This window comes from Bacillus rossius (genome assembly GCF_032445375.1).
Source record: "Bacillus rossius redtenbacheri isolate Brsri chromosome 4 unlocalized genomic scaffold, Brsri_v3 Brsri_v3_scf4_2, whole genome shotgun sequence".
Taxonomy (NCBI): domain Eukaryota; kingdom Metazoa; phylum Arthropoda; class Insecta; order Phasmatodea; family Bacillidae; genus Bacillus; species Bacillus rossius.
The window spans coordinates 46,512,848-46,538,501 of record NW_026962011.1 but is presented as its reverse complement, the minus strand read 5'-3'; the positions used below and the strand labels follow the sequence as shown (position 1 = coordinate 46,538,501).

Genomic DNA, 25,654 nt, shown 5'->3' with positions numbered 1-25,654 from the left:
AGTCATCCAAGTAGGTTCGCTTCTGGGTTGTAGCCGTATCCTAGAGAGCAGTTACCTACTGATGACGGCGACTGCAATGTCGACCGAAACCGAAACGTCGGTGAATTATTCGCCTAGGACACGGCTACAACCCAGAAGCCAAGCTACTTCTGACAATGGCCGTGGAAAGCCTGCGAACATTTATCAAGTCATCCAACTTGTCAGACATCAAACATGGTGGCGCTGGTGACGTTTTCCACGTGACGTCACGACCCTCCAGCTTGATTTGACGGAAGGTTTGATGGATGGAGGGGGCAGGGGAAATTTTGAGAGTGTGACAGGGCACCTCGCTGTTTCCACGGAACCTTGGGTCGTTACCACAATGCCGAGATACCACAACGCCGAATGTCAAAATTGACCACAACGCCGACAGCTAGAAGACTGCCGTGTACCACAACGCCGAAATAACAACTGAATAAATTAGTGTGTGTTTCTTAAGTGTACCTTAACGCCGAAATATCACAATCAAACCTAACCTTACCTAACCTAACCTAACCTAGTATAATATAACCTAACCTAACTTAACCTAGCCTAACTTAACCTAGCCTATCCTAGCCTAACCTAACCTAGTATAATATAGCCTAACCTAACTTAACCTAGCCTATCCTAGCCTAACCTAACCTAACCTAGTCTAACCTAACCTAGCCTAACCTAACCTAGTCTAGCCTAACCTAGTCTAACCTAGTCTAACCTAACCTAGCCTAACATAACCTTGCCTAACCTAACCTAGTCTAACCTAATCTAGCCTTACATAACCTTGCCTAACCTAACCTAGTCTAACCTAACCTAGCCTTACATAACCTTGCCTAACCTAACCTAGTCTAACCTAACCTAGTCTAACCTAACCTAGTCTAACCTAGCCTAACCTAACCTAGTCTAGCCTAACCTAGTCTAACCTAGTCTAACCTAACCTAGCCTAACATAACCTTGCCTAACCTAACCTAGTCTAACCTAACCTAGCCTTACATAACCTTGCCTAACCTAACCTAGTCTAACCTAACCTAGTCTAACCTAGCCTAACCTAACCTAGTCTAACCTAACCTAGTCTAACCTAACCTAACCTTTGTGGCAGTCCTCCATTGACATTTTTTGGCGTTAGTGTATTTCGGCGTTGTGGTGCGTGCCCCGGAACCTTTCTGTATGCCGTGTCGCCGGCGCTGACTGATGTGTCCGCCTGCAGTTCTGGTCGGTGTACGTGCCGTGCGGGGCGCAGCACCTGGACGCCGTGCAGCTGACCTTGGAGCAGATCGACCTGGTCAAGAGACTGGCCGAGCTCAACCCGGGCCACCTCACACACGTCACCACCGTCAGAGGTGCGTCCCGCCGCGGCCCTGACGACGGCCACTGCAGCTTCCGCCGAAACTTCGGTGGACACGGCCTACAACCCAGAACCCGAGCTGCTGTAGCTAGAGACCTGAAAAATTCGCGGGTTCATTTCGTGTTATCCTGAAATTCAAATAATTATACCTTAGTGCTGCTTCTGCCATTGGTCCACTATTAATCTGGAGGACTGAGGGCCAATTAGAGACCGTCTCACTCATTGAAGTGTCGAATCACAGGCCACCCAGTCGAGACGACTCATAAGCCAGCAGCCAATGAACAGTTGGCAATTTGCCCGAGTGTGTAGAGGATATTGGAATCTATCCTGGAGGTCATTGAACCCGCGAATTTTTCCAATCTCTAGCCATTGCTAAGCACATGTAAGCTTTTGGACATACGCCATTGCTAAGCACTTAGCAATTCAATGCAAAGATTTGTGCAATGGGAGTTCATGACTTGATGTAAGCTTTTGAACATACGCCATTGCTAATCACATGTAAGCTTTTGGACATACGCCATTGTTAAGCACTTAGCAATGCAATGCTTAGCAATGGCGTATGTCCAAAAGCTTACATCAAGTCTACTATAGCTTCAAAAACAAAATATTTGCACGAGCAAAATTCTAGGCGTTTGCGTTTTAATGATTCGCAGCGTACATCCAGCTTCACATCAGACGCGAAGCTGAAGCTTTAAATCGAACGAATAGCTAAGTTCCTGGCGAAGTGAAATCTAATATTATAATAATAGTCGTGCCTCAACGGTTGGGAACAACCACTCGATTGCTTAGCAAATTTAAACCGAACACGATACTACATTTTAGCAGAATTTTCATTGGGCAATTGGACACTTTTTGTGCAATAAAGTATACCAATCCTTGCGTAGTCCATTCATGAGTTATTGCTTGTAATTTGCCACAAATAATAATTTATAGATATGTTGCTCAAACACCAACTGTTTTATCTTATTTTTTTTATGAACATGAGCTTGACTTTAACTGTAAGAAAACATGGAAATTATATAATAAAATAATCCGGAAAAAAAACACACATTTAACTTATTTCAATTTTTGTGGGTTTTCCCTTGTTGTAGTACATAATCCAGTAGCGCGTACATAGGTTCTATCACGAACTTAAAAAAAAAATTACACGTTAGCCCAATAATATTTAAAAATTTTGTAGTTGGCGCTCACTACTGAAAAAAAATTCTGAATATCGGTGGCATTTTATAAAAATTCTCTTCTTTAAATTAAAATCAATTTTTTTCTTTCGGAAATTGTTAAAAAACGTATCTCGTCAAGAGTAACAAGACAACCTGTAATTGTCCAGTTTAAAAAAAAAGTTTCCGCGAGTTTGAGAATAAACTAAACAAAATCAAAAAAGAGAAGGAAAGACGTTAAAAGAAGGGTGATCTCGTGTGCGGGATAACATGAAGCAGTTTCCAGCGGTGGGCGTGTATAATTGATCGGGCAGCTCCGGTCACGGGGAAGTTGTGGGGGGGGGGGGGGGGGGGTCCTGGGGCGAGGTTTACCGTCGCAGCGGCGGTCCCGCGAGGCGCGACTTGACCTTCGACCCCGCGCGCCCGGAAGTGCTCGTTCCGAGTCCCCCGTCGACTTCCGGGGGGGTTGCGGAGAGGAGGGCACGAGTTAGTGAATAATTGAAACAGAATGCAGCCCTGCAACCCAGTGCGGGAGGGAGGGTTGGGGAGAGAAGATTCTCGAAGCGATCAGAGCTTCCTTTTCGTCACTATTTAATGGCGGCGACTCTCTTCTCCCTCCTCCTCCTCCCCCCTTTCACCCCACATCGTTCGACGTGAGTGGTCCCCCCCCCCCCTGGACATCGGCCCGGTGATTGGACCGTGATGAAGATTCGCGCAAGGTGGTGGTACCACCTGGGCTTTCGCCGCCACTATGGCCAACTTAACGATTCCATATCGCAAATAGTAAGTATTCATGGGAAACCTTCGTAGGTATGCGATACACGCGGATCACATTTTCATTTATGGCCACGGTAAAGTTCACGTGTTTTTTTAATTAATATATATATTTTTTTAACTGTAGATTTTTAATAATAGGGAAGGGGACCCAAAAAAAACTATATGCACCCTGTTGCCCCTTTGTTTCTCTCGACGGCCCTGCACCAACGAAACCTTATAACCTGTTTTTAAAAAAAAAATGTTAATCATACTAGCGAAAAATGGTATGCGCTGAAAGTAGTCTTTTGAGTACCAGTAGTGCTCTTCGATTTTGCCTGCATTTGAGTGTTTTAGTTTGTTTCACAATTGGTTGTTGCCACAAACGTTAAAGGTTGCGAAAATATTTCCTCCCGCGCGGGATATGGACCGAAAGCTGCACAATAAAAACATTTCTGGGTCCAATATTTCAACGACTTATCAGCCAGTAGAACATTCTAAATCATTAATCGGGGCCGACTTAGACGGTGAGTCGTTGAGGTTATAGACATTCGCATCGCTTCGCTAGTTCGTGTTGAAATGCCTATAGTGTTTGATATTTCCAATTCCACGCCATTGCTGTTTTACACTGTATGCCAAAGGGAAATCGGTGGCTGAGAGGACGCTTGAACGCCAGCCCAGTACCTGCTCAATAAACCGTCAGCACTGAGATAATCGCCGAAAGGCAAACATGTGACTGTAATACATCCAACTATCCAGTGTGCTGTACATGAGACTGCTGGTTTTTATTGTAATTGACTGACTATAAACGTCTGCCTACGCCCGTCAGCAGCTCAAGTTGGTAGCATCTGTCCGTCACCCGTCCGTCAGTCATCCCTCAACAATGATCCTCATGTCCGTCATAATATTGTTCTCCTTGTGCGCCACCAACAAACATTATTGCTAGAGACCTGTAAAATTCGCGGATTCATTTCGCGATAGGATAGAGTCCAAATACGTTTGACATTATTTTTCTTCAGTGATTGGGCCACAGTTTATCTGAAGGACCCTGGGCCAATGAAAAATCTTTAACAGAAGAATTAGCGAATCACGATCATTCCAGTCAACAGGTGTTACGAGTCGGTAACCAATCAGCAGATGTAATTTGCACGAGTGCGTAGAGGATCATGGAGTCTATCCTTTAGGGATTTGAAATCGCGAATTTTACAGTTCTCTAATTATGGCTAATATTTTCGAGGAAATTTCTCTTGAAAAGGTTTAATTACCACTTTGACGACCATGTATGCTAAGAATTTATAAATTACTAAACAAACTCTAAAATATGTATTTAAATATATTTTTGAGTTACCGTGCATTGTTAATTACTTTTGTGTCACAGATAATTATTGTTCATAGACAAGTTAAGAACATAATACGAAAGCAGGTTAACAAATAAACAAAAAAAAATATTTTAAAATAAAAATATTGACTTTCCCATATTTTTGAGATTATAATTTCGTCCGTCCGTCGAAAGCTAAAGCTTCGCAAGGTTTTGTCGGACGGACGGACGGAATTGTTCGGGCCATCTTGATTGGCTAAATGTCACGTGATTGAATGGATGGACGGGCAACGGAATGATGAGACGGATCATTGTTGAGTCCAGCTTTAGCGTGGAGCGCCTGAACGTGATACTAGGGGCATGCATTCTTCGCGGAAAAATTTTGAAACCAGCTAAGAGTTAAAACCCCTGCAGCTTCGTGATTACGTGAACACAAACTTGAGTAATTCAAAGCGGAAGCAAACTCGTTCTGAGTGGCGCGGTCAAATAAGGCAATTTCGTTCAGAAGTTTTCGCCATAAAAAAAATACATGCCTAGGGCCACGGATATATTTCGCGAAAGGATCCCAAGACCAACTGAAAGTAAAAAAATAAAAACTGTATCATCTTCTGTGTTCCGTGATGGATGAGTTTCTTTGAAGTATATATCTTTAGTTACACCACCAATCACAGCAATTCAGTACGGGGAGCAAACGCGTTCCGAGTAGCTGGGTCAAACAAGACAACGAGTTTTCTCGCAGACGGCCGCCAATCACAAGGAAGAAACTTGCTGGTGCGGCTATGTCTTATTGCAGTCTAATAGATAGAGACCTGAAAAAATCGCGGATTCAATTCGCGATATGCTAAAATTCAAACAGTTATACAGCATTGCTGCTTCTGCCATTGGTTCACAAATCATCTTCAGGACTCTGGGCCAATAACAAACACTCAACCAAATCTGTAACGAATCACAGGCTACTACGTTGGGACGTCTCACACGACAGCAGCCAATGAGTGGGTGACATTTGACCGAGTGTACATAGAGCTGTGGAGTTCATCCTAGTGGTCATTGAACCCGCGAATTTTTCCGGTCTCTACTAATAGATAGAGACCTGCAAAATTCGCGGTTTCGATGGCCTTCAGGATAGACTGCACATACCCCTGTACACTCGGGCAAATAACGCAAGTTCGTTGGCTGCCGACTTGTAAGTCGTCTCAGCTGGTTTGTCTGTGATTCGATCCTTGTTTGGTTGAGGGTTTATAACTGGTTGAGATTCGTCCAGATGAACAGTAAGCCAATAGCAAAATTATCTAAAAGGTATGATGTGTATTTGAATTCTAGCCTATCACCGAATGAATCCGCGGATTTTGCAGGTCTCTGCTAATAGACTTTCAGAGTTTTAAACGCGAAAAATGCCTGCCCCTAACGCATGCCCCTGAATTGATACGGCCTCCACGCCACTGGGTTCGTGCTGCTGTTCGCAGTTGCAGGGTTGTGCTTGTTCGGGGTGTTGCCTGCAGTGCAGTGGCGAGTTGTCGCGCGAGAGAGAGAGTGTGTGCTTGAGCGCAGCGACGCTCGTCTGCGGCAGGGCTGACGGAGGCGCACCGCGCCGGCAGGGTCGCCAGCCTGATCGGCGTGGAGGGCGGCCACTCCCTGGGCAACTCCCTCGCCGTGCTGCGCACCTTCTACAGCCTGGGCGCGCGCTACATGAGCGTCACGCACACCTGCGACACGGCCTGGTGAGTGTGTCCGTGCTCGCGACGTGCTGATGTTCTGCCGGCTCTCGGACGAAAAAATTGGTTGTCTGTAAAGTCGGTTTACGGACGATAGTTTAACGTGACAACGTCATAACAAAACATTGATGAAATGATTGCATACTTTTATGAATAAAATTGAATCATTATTATTGAATTATCACTATTTTGTATGCATACATAAAAGGAGTTAAATGAAATCTACAATTTAAATGATAAATTTACTTTTATTTGCACTCATTTATTCAAATATGTTTATTACTTTAACGAAGAGATTGTTTTAACTGTAACTTTTATACATGTTTGCTATTTAACTTCTTCCAATCTGTGTTATTCTGTTAAGGATAGGACGGTGATAGGAAAAGTAGGAAACGAATGGGAGTCTTTCAAGTTTAATGTGTCTCGAAAAAGTCAAATCGATGGTTGTTCCAATCGATTGGAAGAGAGATAGATGCGGCGCAAGCGTAGAATGAGCGTAACGGCACACAGCGTAACGGGACAATGTGTGTAACGGGATACTTTTTCGTGCGTGCAGCCGGCCTTCATCGATTTATTAGACGTTGTTACGTCAAAAAGAAATAGCGTAGAGACCTGAAAAATTCGCGGGTTCATTTCGTGTTATGCTAAAATTCAAATAATTATACCTTAGTGCTGCTTCTGCCATTGGTTCACTGTTAATCTGGAGGACTGAGGGCCAATTAGAGACCCTCACTCATTGAAGTGTCGAATCACAGGCCACCCAGTCGAGATGACTCGCAAGTCAGCAGCCAATGAACATTTGGCATTTGCCCGAGTGTGTAGAGGATATTGGAGTCTATCCTGGAGGTCATTGACGCGCGAATTTTTCCGGTCTCTAGTGATAACCGTTATCCCGCGGGCCCTGCCTGCGATCCTACAAAATATTGCCGCTGGACAAAGCGAAAGTTTGGATTTTTGCAACACAATCACGTCTTCACTACAGAACCGATTTTGATGACTTTAAGGACAGAGGTAGCATTTGCGTTGTTTTAAATAATTTAATGTACTTTTAATCCCTTAAAAATGCAAAATTACCTTAGTTTATAGCCATGGAAATAAATTTTACAAAGATAACGCACAAAATGATCTGTGATAAAAGGGATCGACCCAAGTTAAGTCGCAACCCCTCTCCTCAACCATCCCGGTTATTAAACGCAAAAGTTTTATAACACCACTTTTAAATGTTTTATTGACTATCTAAATAAATATTTCAACGTTGACAAGCAACAAATAATTCGTTGGTTCGCATTAAGAATTGTCCGAGTAGGTTTTTTTTGGGGGGGGGGGGAGGGGGGGAATTAGGCCTCGTAATCTTGCCGTTTCAAATATTTTCATACCGCTTGCAATAAATCTTCCGTCCTAATTTTTTTTTTTTGGTTTGACATGGCATAAGACTTATCTTTGGCTTTATTTTTAATCCAACACTTGTGAACTGGTGTGCTTATCATGATAGTTGTAGTTTCCCGCAATGAATAATAAGCTGTTTCCTCGCGGCGCTTAGAGACTAGAGACCTGTTAGTGAATGTGTGGTTGCAACAAGATGCAGGTCAGGGAGATAGGATGTATGCGTTAACATATCGAAAATTGGGGTAAATAGTTCAAAATTATAATTATAGGGGAAAATATGAAAAAAAAATCCAATGATCATGAGGCCTAATACTCGTCAACTGCTTGAGAATAGCGGATATGGTCCTCTTGCAGACAAAATAAAGTGTGGACGTGAACATGTTTAATGGGCGCAGGAAACTACCCTATTTATAGTTACTCTCATAACTAGAGACCGGAAAAATTCGCGGATTCATTAGGCGATAAGCTAGAAGTCAAATACATATACCTTTTAGATGATTTTGTATTGGCTTACTGTTCATCCGGACGAATCTCAACCAATTATAAACCACCAACCAAAGAAGGATCGAATCACAGACGAACCAGCTGAGACGATTTACAAGTCAGCAGCCAATGAACTGGCGTTATTTGGCCGAGTGTACAGGGAAATTTGCAGTCTATCCTGAAGGCCATTGAAACCGCGAATTTTTCCGGTCTCTACTCATAACTGATTTAATGATCGCGTAACGCCGTGAGAGAGTGCTTGGCTGCAGAATGCCAGCGTGCGACGGAAAGTCGCCCACCAGGAGTCTGAGGCCAGCACTCTGCAGGTAGCCACGCATGCTGTTTCACACACAGCAACACTTTCAAATTTTTTTATATCTGTGTACTGCATATTGTATATCTTTTTCACCAAAAGATTGCGCTAGAAGTTAAAGAAAAGCTTTTTTTTTAATTTGTTAGTTTTTAATTATTCTTTTACTTTTCGAATTTGATTTATTAACTTCGCAAAGTAAGTATATATTTAATTTATCCCTGAAAATAAATTTTGATAATGGAGTACGTCGTTATAATTAACTAAAGATTATTGCATGACCACAGAAAATGCACACCCAATGTATTTTTTTCAATATTTTCTTCATTAAAAACAAATTTTCTGTCAAATATTTTGTTATCATTAGAGACCGGAAAAATTCGCGATTTGAATGACCTATAGAATAGACTCCACGAGCCTCTATGCACTCGGGAAAATTACACATGATCATTGGCTGATGACTCGTGACGCCTGTTAACTGGGATGCTCGTGATTCGTTACTTCTTTTTTTGAATGTTTTTAATTGGCCCAGAGTCTTTCAGATAAACTGTGGCCCAATCAGTCAAGCGGCAAAAAGGCAGACGTTATTTGGATTCTAGTCCATCGCGAAACGAATCCGCGAATTTTTCAGGTCTCTAGTTATCATTATCAGAAATAATTTTGTTTGTTGTATTCGTCAATTTTTTTTAACTGGAGCTCTAGGCGCCTTGCGACTGACTAGTTTAAAGCTCGGTCAGGAATGAGGAGCAGCGAATGGGCAGGATATCTCAGCCACGGAGGCTGCCGGCGGAGGGCGAAGTGGCAGTTTAGGGGCTACGTGACGGGAGCGCGACCCGGGGGTCAAAGGTTAACGGCTCCCCCGGCGACTGGGTCGAGGCTCGGACGGGGAGAGATACCGCAGGGGTAGGGGGTTCGGAGGGGTGGGCGGACGAGAAATAACAAACTGGCGACGCGGAACTAACTGCAAGGGGCGCGTCCCGACATATTACGAGGAGCGCTCGAACAATGGGAGTTCGCGGGTTAAGTCTCCCCGGTATCTACTGCCGGCGGATTTCTTTCCCGCCGCGCTCCGCCAGCGAGGCTATTATCTCAGACTAATTGCCGCGCGCCTTAGAACCTTTGGGGGATTTCTAAACGCGTTCAGGCCACGCTCGAAGAACCCCTGTAAAGTATCAGAGCTGCGCTGTCAATCCTTCGTTTGTGCAATCATCTAAATATTGTAGAATTGTTAGAGACCACGGAAATTTCGCGGATTCATTTAGTCGCAAGCTAGAATGCGAAACACCACACTGTCGCACTGTGTTCATGATTGGACCGCAGTTATCTGGACACGCCCCTCTACGACCGAGAGCCAACGATGTCCAGCTAGGAGACAAGTAAGCGAATCAGGTCGTGCCAAATGACAAGGATAAAAATGTTCTCGCTAAGAAATCAACCAATGGGAAAGTAAACATGGGTCGAGCACACCTATAACTTTGAATTCTATCCTGAGGCCAGAGGAATCCGCGAAATTTCCGGGACTCTAAGAATTGTTATTATCTCAACGAATTGTTAAACACAACGACGCAAAATTGGAATTTTTTAAGGAATTTATTGTTTTTTTTTGCATGAATGAGACCCTTTTTGGGCAAAAATGGCGACCAGACATTGTTTTCGGGCACTGCGTAAGTTTCTGTAATTTTGTCTTCGGTCTATGTTTCAAACCCCAGATTTAGATTAGATATCATTCGATTTTTTTTTTAGATATTGTAGAAGTTGTTCTAATTTTATCAGATATAATTAATTTTGTTATATTGTACATATACAGTTATTTGGGTATTTCTTTTGCGAGTGTTAAAAATTAAAATGTCTATATTTTGCCTAATTACAATAATTATTTTATCTCTTAAGTCTATATTTTTTTACTATTAACTTAAAATTACCTTTAAATAGACTCTACTAAATCATCTCATTATCTATATTTATTTTCAAAGGACTTCCTTAAACCTATAAAATCTTATAGCATATCATCGGCAGGGGTTTATGTTAAGACTGAAATCCATGACGAAAGTTACTGGGTGTGGGAGAGTCGTTTCACAATATATACTCACCATTATGAAAATAATCACACATCCATTACTTTTATTTTCCAAACAGTCCGTACAGTAGCTATTATAGCAGCAACCACCATAGAGCTTACAAAATTGACTCCATGGCACAATCTACTGTAACACTTAACAATTTACACCTCACATAACTGTATAAAACCAAGCATAAAATCTTGATTTACATGTAATTGGTTATTTATTTTACAATGTGAGTCACTGGATTTTTCTTATTTACATTTGCACTGAGTGTTGATTATTTAATATATTGTATTTTTATGGTACAAGTTTTCTTACGAACGGACGTATAGGTACTTCAAAAATAATCTGTTGTTTAGAAGATTTTAATAAGTTCAGGATGACATATCACCCGCTTAATTAAACAGAGTAATGCATTTGCGCTTACTTTTATTCTGACGGAAGTTCTTTCACTAATAATATATTTTGCTGATCAAATTTATTTTTTTCGCATATACTTTAAAAAATTGTCGTTTTGCATTAATAATTTATGAAACTATTTGCCAGAATATTGTAATTGCAAATCTCCAAAAATAAATTCATTTCTTTGGAACTGAAGTTTTATCTGAAGAATAAAATATTTTAGTCTCCAACATCATTATGACAAACTTAAGTGTTACGACACATTTTTATTAAATCCCGTGGAATTATTTTAGAAATTGAAAAATCTTTTTGCTTGTAACGCTACAATAAAATAATTTGGCAGTTAAATTTCCAACGCATTTCCTTAAACAACGCAAGACTTTTTTTTGACGTGATAACGTCTCCGGCTGCACGCACGAAAAAGCATGACTCATTGTCACGTTCCGCCTGAGCCAAGCGCGCAAGAACCGGCCAACCACCGTAATATCAAACAGGTTAAGGCGGGCTTTTTAAAAGCAGCAATTCATAAAAAATTTGATTTATTTGTTCTAATTCGTCATTTCAAATTAACAATTTATTGACATTGATCTGATTTCAGTTTATTTCTGTAACTAATTGTTCGTGATTATATTTAAACTAATTATTTTAATTAAATTTGCAAAAACTGTAAATAATATTAGAAAATTAAAAAAAGTATGCAATTTTTGATCAATGTTTGCTTATGACGTTATCACGTAAAATTATCGTCCGTAAACCGACTTTACAGACAAACCCCCTTTTTTTTCCACGCAGATGTTTTGAGTTGGAACATATGCCTCGCTGCCTGAAAGTTGGAGAGCTACATAATTGTAAACGAGCAATCCACGACAAGCTACACCGATTGTTACCGCTCCACAAGTTCCGACGAAGTTCCCGTGGGGTCGCCCAGCGCCGAGGCAACCCGAGCGGATTTAATTAGCATGTTGATTACGCTGTAAAACGTAAACGACACGCCTCAGCGAAATCTGGCGTGCACGATGATGCACACACGTATATCCCCCTCCTCTCTCCCCACCCACCCCTCCGGAGCACTTCTGATCAGGATACACGTCAGCACGTATCTCCCTGTTAATTACAACCCGCGCGCCCATCCTCCTCCTCTTCGTCAGGCCGCGCCGGTAACTCCTGCGCGCGTTGCATTCGACGTGTCGATTACAGCGCGCGGCGGCAGCGGCGGTAACTGTTGCGCCGGCCTTCCGGAACCAATCACGGAGCAGTGTTTTTTTTTTTTTTTCCGATCCGTCCGCGCCCGGCTCGTTGGCAACTGCCGAACTGCATTCAGCGCCGTGGCTCCACCAAATTCGCCTCTTGGGCCTTTTTTAACATCTAAACATTTCAATCGAATTATCTCCTATAAAACTAACATTCATCACGATATTACAGTTTCAATGGTATATTATAATTATAGCCACGGAATTTTCGCGCATTCATTTAGTCGCAAGCTAGAATGCAAACCTCCACACTGTCGCACTGTGTTCATGATTAGACCGCAGTTATCTGGACACGTCCCTCTACGACCGTGAGCCAACGATGTTCAGCTAGGAGAGAAGTAAGCGAATCAGGTAGTGCCAAATAACCAGGATAAAAAATGTTCTCGCTAAGAAATCAACCAATGGGAAAGTAAACATGGGTCGAGCACACCTATAACTTTGAATTATATCCTGAGGCCAGAGGAATCCCCGAAATTTCCGGGACTCTAATTATAATATTTTATTTTAGACCATTTACAACAAATCATTCGTCACACTTACAAATGTCCAATGTGTGCACCTTTGGTCCAACCTAAAAGTCCGATCCTTCCCTCACTTTGGTCAACACGTCCGGAATAATGGAAGCAATAGCCTCTTCAATACTGGCCTCAACTCTAGCAGATCATTAGGTAGCGGCGGAACGTAGATACAATCTGTTAAAAAGCCTCAAAGGAAAAATACATACATAAATGTGTGTTTTTAAAAAATAATTCTTTAAATATTTTGATGCCCCAAAAACTACTATTCTTTTCTTTTTTGATGTTATCTCGAGTGATTTCTCCTTTGAGTGACAAGTGATTTATAAACATTCCTTTAATACAATATTAATTACGTAAAGACGCATTATAGGTAAGTTTATAAACAGAATGTGTCTGAATTTGTCCAAAAATTTCGTGTCGGGTCCAATACAAAAAAAAAGTTGAAAATATACGACTTATGGTTTCAAGTTTACCAGGGCTGGTATGTGCCTTTGAAGTTTGTTCTAAAAATTATAAAAACGTTTTCATTGCAAATAATATGAAGTAAGTATGTAAGATAGAACAATGAGCATCTGGATAATATTTAGTCAAACAAATTCATACAACCACCGCAAAATTTTATGTTGGTTGATTTATTGCAATAATTGTGAGCAATAATTTTAGTTCCTATGAAAATTACGTCGTTCCTTTTCACCAATAATTTCAATGATGACATGGTTTGGGACAGTAAAAATGTTTTAAGTGGTGGTAATATTTTGTTCAATGAAACATTATCCACACACATAGTGTCTCATCCTAGATACTTCCTTTATTATTTGCGATAAAAAAATTGTTTAACTCCAAATTTAAAGGCATATACTAGTCCTGGAAAGTATTTTAGATGATGAACCTGCAGACAAAGTTTGTCGGTCTAATTCAGAATCACTCTGAATGTAAATTTAAACCACTCTCTTTACATTTTGAAAAAAAAAACTTTACTTCCCAAATTTATCTTAACTACTAGTATTTTTAAAAATTTTAAGTTATACTTCTTTAGGCGCGTTATGAAAATTTAACAGAGTGGATTTTTACGATGCGCGCGCACCATGAAACAAAATGTTCACAAGATGAAAAAAAGGCTACACACAAATAAAAATTATATATGTGCTTTTAAATCTTATACTTTAGTGCTTGATATTGAATACTATTCCATATTTATTTATTGTGAATATTAGCGATAGAAATTGTGTTTATAAAATTTTTAAAGTATATTTTAAGTATATTTATATGTTATGTTCCCGTATGTACAAATTATGTTTTTTAAATAATTATTATTACATTATTATTTAATAAATAATTTAAACTTATATATTGTTTTTTTATAATTATTAATTCAAATTTATCTCAATATTTTACTCAAATAAATAATTAATTTTATAATAATATTTATATTGATATTGATTTATGAGTAAATTTTTAATTTGATTAAATTTATACTTTTTCCAAACGTATTTATAACATTACTCCCGTTCTTAAATTATTATACTTCTACTAATTATTTGCATGCAAAATTAAAATAATTTTTTTACTATGCCAAGAAGTATAACTTCTAACGCGCGTACGTAAGTACGCGTACCCACTTTTTATTGTATACGTTGAAAATTAAAGAGAGAATTTTTTATATGACTCGTCTGAGACTCGAACCTAGGAATCTTCGTTCTGCAAGCAGGTGTTATCCACCTAGCCGCGAAGGTCTGGGCCACAAGGTCATAAGGATCACTTACCATAGACAGCTATTTCTTCCTCTGGAGCAGTAGCGACCACGCCCTCGTTTTTATTCGCACTTAACTCCGCCCCTCCCCTCTCCAAACCTCTTGCCCCCGCATCTCCAACTTGCTTGCAGCTCCTCTGTGCAGTAAATCATTTCTGGAAAAGTGTAGCGATAAAAATTTTCGGGATGGGAAAACCTTTATATTCCTGCTTTTTCTTCTTCTTTTGCAAACGAAAATGCACTTGTTATTTGAGATGAATGTTCTTAAACTTTCTTTTTAAGTGTAAGGGTTTGTCTGATATATTTTCTTTGAAATAGAAACTTTTGTGCGACGAAAGGAATAAAAATTTCATTTGAAAACGTGGGGGAAAAAAATATCTCTACACGACAATTCTTTTGTAACAAGTGATCACTCACAAACTTTTGAACGATTTGGGAGTAGTTTAGAGAATATTAAATTTTAATATTTAATTTGGATCACGTTATTTTGAGTCCAAATTTTTTGCATAATAGAACCAGTTAATGTAAACAGGGTGTTATCTACGTACGCAAGCTAACTTTCAATCGGCGGTATACATTTAAAGAAAAGTTAAATGGAATATTTATTAAACCTATTGAGATCTTTGTTTTCAGAGATAAAAAATTTGACGTCCTATGCAGCTTGTGTCGTGGATTATATCCCAATATCAGGGCGTTAATGAAATTAATTCAGCGCTCACCAAAGGGGAGTTATGTACATTTCTCATCAAATAAAAAATATACAACTTCCAAAGAGTGAACTTAAAACTTTAACCTCTCGGTACCTCGGCGTAATTCGCTGAGTCGTTTAATCATCATCTGCTTCCTAAGAAGGTTTTCCACAGAGGCTCAGAAATTCCAAGTGCTGCTTTTATTTAAATAATACGGGCAGTAAGCAGGAAGTTGAAGCCATCCTATTAAATATTTACTGCGTTAACGCGGAGCGCTGGGGTCCCAACGCCCGGCTCAGGAAATAAGGGGATTAGTCTCCATAGCTGGGGCTGATGACAAACTGGCATTGCTGCTGTGGACCCGGGCGGGAAGCTGCGAGGCGGTTGCTGCTGCGGAGAAAAGTAAATACGCCAAAGTTATTAGGCTCACATCTGCCGGGTCTTCCTCCACGAACACAGTCCCGTCCTGCTGAGATCCGATCTAATTAAGAACAATAGGTAGAGACCTGCAAAATTCGCGGATTCATTCGGTGATGGGCTAGAATTCAAACACATATACCTCTTAGATAATTTTGCTATTGGCTTACTGTTGTTCATCTGGACGAATCTCAACCAGTTATATAAACCCTCAACCGAAGAAGGATCGAATCACAGACAAACCAGCTGAGACGACTTACAAGTCGGCAGCCAATGAACTTGCGTTATTTGCCCGAGTGTACAGGGGTATGTGCAGTCTATCCTGAAGGCCATCGAAACCGCGAATTTCGCAGGTCTCTAACAATAGGGTACGCGACGATACCCTTTTAAACAGTACATGCCAGTACAACGGATCAGCAATAAATTAAAGTTAAATTTTAAAAAATCTTTTGCCATCAAAATGGGAAAAATTATTATGAAAGAGTGTTGGGGAGTCGTTTTGATTTTGACTTCAGTTAATTGCTTGGCACTCACTCTTTAACGTCTAACTTCTTATCTCTAAGACATTTATAAAACTTTCGGCATGCGAGTTTAGTTCTGAAGTTAGAAAATAAACATTTTTTTGTCTTTAAAACAAACGTCAGAAACATGTTTAAAAATTTTAATTAAATTATTAGAAAACAAAGCTGAATTGTAAGTATTATTTATTTTGGTGAATTTTATATTTATTAATTTTTTAAACTGAAATTGGCTTTACGGGTAACTCCTTTATACATATATGCAGTTAAAACTGGACATCCTCCCATCCAAAACAGGGTTTTTACTTATTTTTTTACATTCCTTGAATAGCAGTAAGTCCAAAATTAGAGAAGTAAAAAAAGACAATTTTAACTGTAAATTTTAGTCTCTAAAAAAAAACGAAATAAATACACTAATTTTTTTTTCCTTGGTCTAATATAAAGCTTGTAGATAACCAGTGTTTGCTAATTCCATCGTGTAGGCTCAAGTGGCCAGCCACAATGAGTCCTCCTAGAAAACTGCATTTGTACGGGCAAAATTCACATTTTACCTGAGATCAGGGCCGGATTTAGGGGAGGGCAACCGGGGCGGAAGCCCCGGGGCCTCCACAAACGGAGGGCCCCCACAACGGAGGGTCCCCCCACTTCGGAAAAAAATCTTTCAAATTCCGACAAGTAAACACTAGTAAACATATTTTCCTTTGATATTTTTTTCGCTGTTTTACCTTTACCTACAGTACTTTGTACATACATGATTATATTATTGTTAAAAATTAACAGAAATATTCATTAACATTAAAATTTCATTTCATATAATTCTTGTCTCCGTTTATATTTATGTATGTTTTTTTTTAAATACTAAGAGAATCTACTTGATTCCACAATAAATTATTTATTGGGAAACTCGACTGAAAAAAAATTGTTCATTTTATTTGGAGAATAATTTGAGGCCAGGGGGCCTCCGCTCCTCTGTTGCCCCGAGGCCTCCGAACCTCTAAACCCGGCCCTGCCTGAGTTGACGCAACTCCTTGTTTCGGCGGAGAGATGTTTGTTTTCGCTGCAGAGTGCTGTGAGAGGTGTAGCAGGTCTGCAAAGTTGTGCGTGTCAGGGTGCGGAGCGGATCGCTAAGTGTGTGTGGCTCTTGGCAGGGCAGACTGTTCCGTGGGGGAGGAGTCCCTGCCCGCGTCTGGCGTCCGACGTCGCTCGGGGCTCACCGAGTTCGGCAAGGTGAGTCCGCGCCTGCTTTCTTCCTCCGAATCATTGCTGAACGCCCTGTCACACTGTCGAGTTTGTGTCCACAATGAAATTTAAAATAAATTATGGAGGGTTAGTAATGGATAGAGACCTGCAAAATTCGCGGATTCAATGACCTCCAGGATGGACTCTACTACACTCTACACACTTGGGCAAATTCCACCTGTTCATTGGCTGCTGACTTGTGAGTCATCTCGACCGAGTGTCTGTGATTCGACACTTCAATGAGTGAGGGTCTCTAATTGGCCCTCATTACTCCAGATTAACAGTGAACCAATTGCAGAAGCAGCGCTAAGGTATAATTATTTGAATTGTAGAATATCACGGAATGAATCCGCGAATTTTGCAGGTCTCTAGTAATGGATAGGGACCGGAAAAAATTCGCGGATTCAATGACCTCCAGCATAGCCTCCATTATCCTCTGCACTTCTCAAGTAAACGCGCGTGTTCATTGGTTACTAAATTGTGAGTCGTCTCCACTGGGTACCTAGCTTGTGATTCGACGCTTCTTTGGTCGATAGTCTCTCATTGGCCCAGAGAGCTCCAGTTAAATCGCGAGCCAATAGCAGAAGCAGCAGAATTATACACGTGTTTGGATTTCAGCCTATCACGAAATGTATCCGCGAATTTTTCCGATCTCTAGTAATGGTCCATTACTAGAGACCGGAAAAATTCGCGGGTTCATTTCGTGTTATGCCAAAATTCAAATAATTATACCTTAGTGCTGCTTCTGCCATTGGACCACTGTTAATCTGGAGGACTGAGGGCCAATTAGAGGCCCTCACTCATAGAAGTGTCGAATCACAGGCCACCCAGTCGAGACGACTCGCAAGTCAGCAGCCAATGAACAGTTGGCATTTGACCGAATGTGTAGAGGATATTGGAGTCTATCCTGGAGGTCATTGAACCCGCGAATTTTTTCCGGTCTCTAGTAATGGACTGGAAATGGCTTTCAATTTTCTCCAGCAAATAAAATTGGACAGGCAACCACAAAAAGATGTTTCGAATCATTTCACACTATCAAAATTTTTATATTTTGGTCTGAGCCCTCGCAAACTTTCCGATTTTAAACTCATTTTGAAATTTAATAATCCACCACAGTCCTGGATGGAATTTTTGAAATTGTTATGCCATTTGTGCATTTATAATTTTTGACGTGATAACGTCTTATAAATCGATGAACGCCGGCTGCACGCACGAAAAAGAATGACTCATTGTCACGTTCCGCCTGAGCCGAGCGTGCACGTACCGGCCATCCACCGTGCGAGAAAATCTTCTATAATATCAAACAGGTTAAGGCGGGCTTTTTAACTAATATTCGTGATTATATTTAAATTAATTATTTTAATTAAATTTGCAAAAACTGTAAATAATATTTGAAAATTAAAAAGTATGCAATTTTTCATCAATGTTTTCTTATGACGTTATCACGTAAAATTATCGTCCGTTAACCGACTTTACAGACAAACAGCCCCCTTTTTTAATATATAAATTTAACTCACAATAATATTCGTTACATAATAAAAAAACAAATTTCCACTAATATTAAAAACTATATAACATAATATCCTTTTTACACATAAAATTATTCCGCATACAAATTACTTATTATCATTCTTTTAGTTATTTAACTTGTATAACAGTTTTTAACAGCCTATGTGTTCTTTGCTGAATTAAAGATTCGTTGTGACCGAAACATATGTCATTTCCGTTTTCGAAAGCCGCGATTTTGATTGGTTGATGGCATTCAGCATCTAATATATTTTAGAACCTGTCCTATATGAAAAATATTTGACGGAAACTAAAATCATATAACTTGTTAAACAAATATGGCTGCGCTAGTAAAGTTTTCGGGTACATCATAAGTTTCCAAATGTTTTTGATACAACACACTGGAAGGTTTTGGAAGCGGAAATTTTACAGTGTGGCAGGGTCTTAATAGTCGTGGGGTTAGCCAAGAAGAAAAACCATATGCTTATCGGCACTACTAATACTGCATGGATGTAAATAAAATTAAAATAACTTAACATAAGTTTTTTTTTTAAGTCAAAACGAATAGACGTCTTGAATATATAGCCGTAGGAAAATTTATTTATACATTTTGACTTAGCTCGTCTTTGTTGTAAACAGCTAAGTCATACATGTTTTTTATGTCTGTCAACAACATCGCTACGTACCATAAGTGGAATGTTTCCCAATAAACTCAAATCAAAATAATCAAATGTGATTTAATTTAATTTAAGCAATAAGATCTATGCAAAAAAATTTTAATACTTCATTAACATCGTAAATAATAATTTTAGGTAATTACAATCAAGGAAGTTAGCATCTGATGACGTAATTAAAAATTGGCAGCCAAGTCACAGAAGTTAGTGAAGTTAAATATAAATATTCATATTTAACGCTTACAATAAAATAACCTTGACGTAAAAGCCATATTCCACACAACTTTAAACATTCCCCTTTTTATGTCTTTCATAGAAGTCCAGCATTTTCAAATTAAATTTTTAGGAACAAAGAAAAACGTCCAAAACTTTTATGTTTGCGAATAAGAGAAAAATATATATTCACTACAGAAACAGGAAAATTTTAAAATAAAATAATACATTTCATTTAATGCGAAATTTAGAGCATTCGTATAAAGGTAATGTTATATTTAAAAAATAAAAATTAATTAAAATTGGAAAATTTTTTAATTATGTTTTTGTTAAATGATGGTTTCATTCCTCGCTTTAGACATCCGTATATTAACTTGAACACGAGCTGTACAATATATTCAGATTTGTAATGAATTTTAATTATAAATTATATTTTCAACTACCAACAATAATTATCAGTGTCATTACAATATATTTTAACCCATTTATAATTATGAATCACCCCAAAAAATTCCCTAATGTATTTCTGACTCATCCTGTATTTTTAGACAGTTTTAAAGCTATTAAAAATTTACAGATTGATTCTACGGTAAAATTATTCAGTAAACAAACACCAGATATTTGAACAAATATTGTTCTTAGAAAATCAAGTTTACTTGTACTAAAATTTCAGCTCAGAAGAAATTCATTTGTGAGATGTAATTGAATTTGATGAAGCATTTAAGTCAGGTATAATTGTTCGTAGTATACCTTCATGTCGTAACTCTTAGATAACGTAATCAATAACAAGAAAGCCAGACACAATAAAACCTCTGCGCTGAACTGAATCAAGTGTCACATAAAGATCGGAGATACATTGATAGAGATACATCTTTAATAACATTCCGACTTTCTTTTTTTCTGGAAAAAAAAAATATTAGTATCAAATAAATTTTTCCGGTACCAATTTTAACACCACTACCTGAATATTTTCCGATTACCTATATCAATTTTGGATTTTTGAAATTTTATTGAGACTGGTAATACAATTCTGTGTTTCATCTTTACGATTATAAATTATTCAAATAAAAAATAAATGTATAACTGCAATGCAGGTGTTCGAAAAAAAAATTATATGATTATAATTTTTTGGGGTAGAGAGTTGCATATGGTACAAGATTAATGAGATTTTAACGCGAAACGTATGAAATAGTGCCTCAGAGGGGCAAAGGCTCACGTGAAACTTGCCGTTAGTTTTCTGAAAACTACAATAAATTCAACGCTGCGACAACACCCATTTTAACGTGGTTGTTTTAAGAAAACTATGGTATAATTGGCTATGTTGTTACTATTTAAAAATTATTTTTGACGTGACAACGTCTAATAAATCGATGAACGCTGGCTGCACGCACGAAAAAGTGTCCCGTTACGAACATTTTTCCGTTACGCTGTGTCCCGTTACGCTCATTGTTACGTTACGCTGAGTGTTTCAAGTTTAATGTGCCTCGAAAAAGTCAAATCGATGGTTGTTCCAATCTAGTGGAAGAGAGATAGATGCGGCGCAAGCGTACAATTAGCTTAACGGGACAAAGCGTAACGGGACAATGTGCGTAACGGGACAATGAGTCATCATTTTTCGTGCGTGCAGCCGGCGTTCATCGATTTATTAGACTTTGTCACGTCAAAAAGTAATTTTCACCTGTATCGAAATTGGTGCTATTTTTTTCTAATTATAGGATAAAATTGTTTTCCGTGTGACTGGTAAAAGCTAGTTGTTAAACATTGTAATTTTAGTCAAACTCTAAAGAAATTCTTCGAGGCCTATTTCCGAATTGTTAACAGAGATTTATTAATACTTTTTTTAAATATAAAAGAATAAATTGTACAACGCTTAACTAACGCGTCTGTTCATGACGAAATTAAAAATAATAACATTCCCATATCCCCCGTGACAACATTGCAAAACATCGTTTACATTCGCCTTGAACCTCGGAACCCGTCTGGAAACGAAGGTACAAAATCTCGCTGCGATGCACTCTTCGCAGAAGGCCAGACCACGGCTGTGGGTGGAAGTCCATTTTCAATTTCCATTAATTTATATTCATGCCACTTCTCCGGAGGAAGCCTGTGGGTGGCCATCTGCCACCGACGCCGCGCCCCCCCCCCCCCTCCATCTCAAACAAGGTCCACTGGCATGACGTGGATGGGGGCAATTTCGGTCAACCGCCTCCCCGGCCGAATATAAAAAAAATTCCCTGAAGGGCACGACACATTCTTTGGAAATATTACAGATTTTTACAGGGCACATACATTTTTCCACGGACTTTATTTAAACTATTTAACCGCAAAGCGTTAATAGTTATCACCACGCGGTATCCAGTAATTTACATTTTTAATTTATTTTTTTTCTTACAAGAAGAACGTGTTTGGAAGAGGCACGTTTATTGTCTTTTATGTATCTCAAGTGATTCTAAATATGTTCTTAGTAGACGAAAGCGAGCAAACAAAACTTGTATTTTTCTGAACCACTTTGTGCTTCCAGTGATAATCTAAAGTACAGACAATCCGTAGACTTAAGAAACACAAAAAACGAAAGATGCGCCTAGAATTAATGTGGAAATACTAAGCAAAAGCTCTAAGGTCAAAGAAAAAAAAAATATACAGCTAACAAATAATTGGGTGAGTGTATTTACGTACACACGTGAGAAGTCAATAGTTACTTGGCGTAATAATATAAAATCAGCTAAAATGTTGCAAGCAAATAATTACTAGAAAAAATTATAAAATAATGGAGTGATATTATAAATACGTTTGGAAAAATACAAATTTAATTAAATAATATTTTTAATAATTACTAAGTATAAAATATTAATATAAACACGTGTAGAAATAATTATTTAATTTACTAAAATAATTTAGATAAAATTTAATTAATAATGAAAATAAATATTCTAAATTTTTACTCTGATTTATTAATTTTAATGATGATTATTATTATAAAACTATTTGCAGTACCGGGCGTTTCCCAGGCTGAACACAGGGTTACATATTGTCCACGAGTTAAAGAAAAAATTATAGCGCGATATGACAGTGAGTTGGGCTTAGAGAAATGATACACAACTATTTTTAGTATTTCTATTACCTATTATTTTTTTTACCCTTGGCGATCGGTTGAACAGTGTAGAAGTTGATGCGCTGCAGCGCTAGTAGCGGTGAACTACAAAAATAATGGATATCATAAAAACCTTCTCAATGAAAAAACACTTCGATGGGCCAACTTTCATGGCGATCGGTCAAATGGTGTCGGAGTTTATCAGTTTCATACATACAAACCAAAATTTATTTTTTAAAAAAAATTATACCTATCCATCCTCTCCTCGGCAAAATATCAACGGTAATTGTAATGAATCATACGAAGGATGGGTTTCGCAGATTCGCTGAAGGTTATCACCACCAACCATCGAAAGACAATGTAACGAGACACATTCTCGCCAACAAACACAATGGCAAATTCATTTAACGTCGCGTCGGTGCATTGAACATTTTTCATGTTCGCCTGCTGGTCTTTTATCTGTTTTGATCACTATTTTGTGATTGTCTGAAGGCATCATTTCTATTACAGTCGTTAAATAATTGGATCAATTGATTGTGTTTATGCGAGAGTTGTTGCATTTGCGGAAGAGTCTCTCAGTTTAGGGCACGACATATGGCACAACGCTAATTGTATTCATCATCAGAATTTTCAAGGAAATAAATCTGAAGAAATTTGTAATCACCATTCACTGACGGGAACAATGCTCCTGCACGATGGTGAATTTGTTCTTCAATCTGTAAAATAGAAAACTAATATTTGATTTTATGAGCCTCGGTGAAACGTTGTGTGATGTGTGATGCAGTCGAAAGAGAATGAAATTTACCTTAAAAGATGGTTTGGAACTTCGTTCTTTGATAATATTCGCCCCGAACGACTTCCTTTGGAAGGAATTATTGTACTTTCGTTTATTCTGCAAAAATATGCTTTGATATATGTTCTTGGCCAGAAAGAAAAAAATTCCGTGGATCTGGTGGTGGTGTTAATTGTGGTGGTTCATGTGAAAATCCCAAAGCATTACAATGTTGACAAACAGAGCTCATTGTACTGAAGTCGACCGATGCATCCGCGGCGTAATTGACTGTTGGATCATATCTGAACGCCAAACGAATATGTCCTAATGTCACGCTTGGCAGTCTGTTTTTTTTCGCCGTTCCAAATTATTTTGTGTGTAGGCTCCAACTGAGCGAGTCGAACTCGACTGTGTCCGTTGTTATGGAAATGAGAAATTCTTATTCGCTCTTCTTCCAAACACTGAGGTGTCTACGCTCTTCCTCAGTCTCACTTACTCGCTGATCAAGTAGTTGGCTTGCCTGGCTTGCGTGGCGCGTACGACGATCGATATTTCGATGCCTCGCTGATGGCATTTAAGGCTGCATCCGAATACTGGCCTAATGGATCCCTTAGCTAAGGGATCCACTAAAAGTGCATCGTAGTGGACGCGGCCATCTTTGTGTTGAATCCGAATCATCACAAGGGATGCCGATGCATCCCTTCACGCATCCACTAATTCGAGATTTCTAGGGATGCGACACTCGCATCCACTAACGCGTCCCTACATCCATTATCTTCGGAATCGGGTTTTATTTTGTTTGTGTATAATATTACTTCAGATTTCCAGCATAAGATTTGTTTAAAACATTATAAGCGAAAGTGATAACTTAAACAGAGACAAATGAAGACGTTAATAAATATAATCAAAATACGAATTTAAACTTAAAGGATAATTCAAAACTCATAAGTATTTTTAAAGTTTACAATTTATAAAATGTATTTTATTTGGATCGCTAACATGTATAACATACACGTTACATTATTTTTTAATTGGTAGGTATTTATTATTTACGTTTTGCTGAATATTCGTAGATATCCCTACACAAAATGGCTGCGTGAACATTAGTACGACTGACAGTCAACAGGTGGTGCTAGCAGTAAAAGTATTCAGATACTATCCATCCATTAGAAATGCGTCCTCTACATTGTGGCTGCATTTGCTAAGGGATGTAGGGATGTGTGTGCTAAGGACGCATCTCTATGTATTCGGATACAGCCTATATCAATTCACTACGAACTGAAATAAATTGAATTTGCCAATTGGATAATTTGAACAGTTATGTTATGCTATTAAAACATGTTACGGTTTGAATGCATCAAATATATGATGATAACCACCGATTAAACACTGAAATATTAATGTGGAATTTGTTGTTGTTATGAAAACCTGTGATCAGGGAACTCTCAAAATTAACGAATATTTTGCAATTTTCCAAAAATTTTCTTTCATACAAACTTTTTCTTGTCAATTACGAACAGAAAAAAAAATTATTTTCAACCATATTGGTCGAACAGTTCTCAAGTGATGATTTTTCATACACGCGGCAATTGATTTATAAATAAAGATTATCTTATTTATCAGGTAATTTATCCCGCTCGATTTTTTTTTTTTTTTTTTTTATAATTCTGCCTCAAATTTTGTGTTCGAGTTTTGTTTTATAAGTGTATTTATTTTCTACATGAGAACTCGCGAATTTGCTCGTTACCGACGATAGAAGTTATACATCTCTGGCGTGTACTGAAAGACTAGCTGACATTTTGTTTTACAAAAGCAAAACATACCATTAGTAGAGACCTGAAAAATTCGCGGATTCATTGACCTCTAGGATAGACTCTACAGTCCTTTAAATACTCGCGGAAATGACACCTGTTCATTGGCTACTGACGCGTGAGACGTCTCAGCTAGGCTGTCCGTAATTCGGCACTTTCTTGGTTTAGTGTTTCCCATTGGCTCACAGTTCCCCGGATAAAATGTGGGCCAATCGCAGAAGCGGTACGAAGGTATAGTTGTTTTGATACTAGCCTATCGCGAAAT

The 25,654-nt window shown here is 38.7% G+C and overlaps 1 protein-coding gene across 1 annotated transcript in view; it reads left to right on the top strand.

Moving 5' to 3' along the window:
- LOC134541847 (dipeptidase 1-like) overlaps positions 1-25,654 on the top strand; it is a 182,326-nt gene that overhangs the window by 117,183 nt on the left and 39,489 nt on the right. The window contains exons 6-8 of the mRNA XM_063385544.1: positions 1,220-1,352; positions 6,153-6,303; positions 17,232-17,310. Of these exons, the coding sequence (XP_063241614.1) occupies positions 1,220-1,352; positions 6,153-6,303; positions 17,232-17,310 (363 nt within the window). The remainder of the gene's footprint in view (positions 1-1,219; positions 1,353-6,152; positions 6,304-17,231; positions 17,311-25,654) is intronic.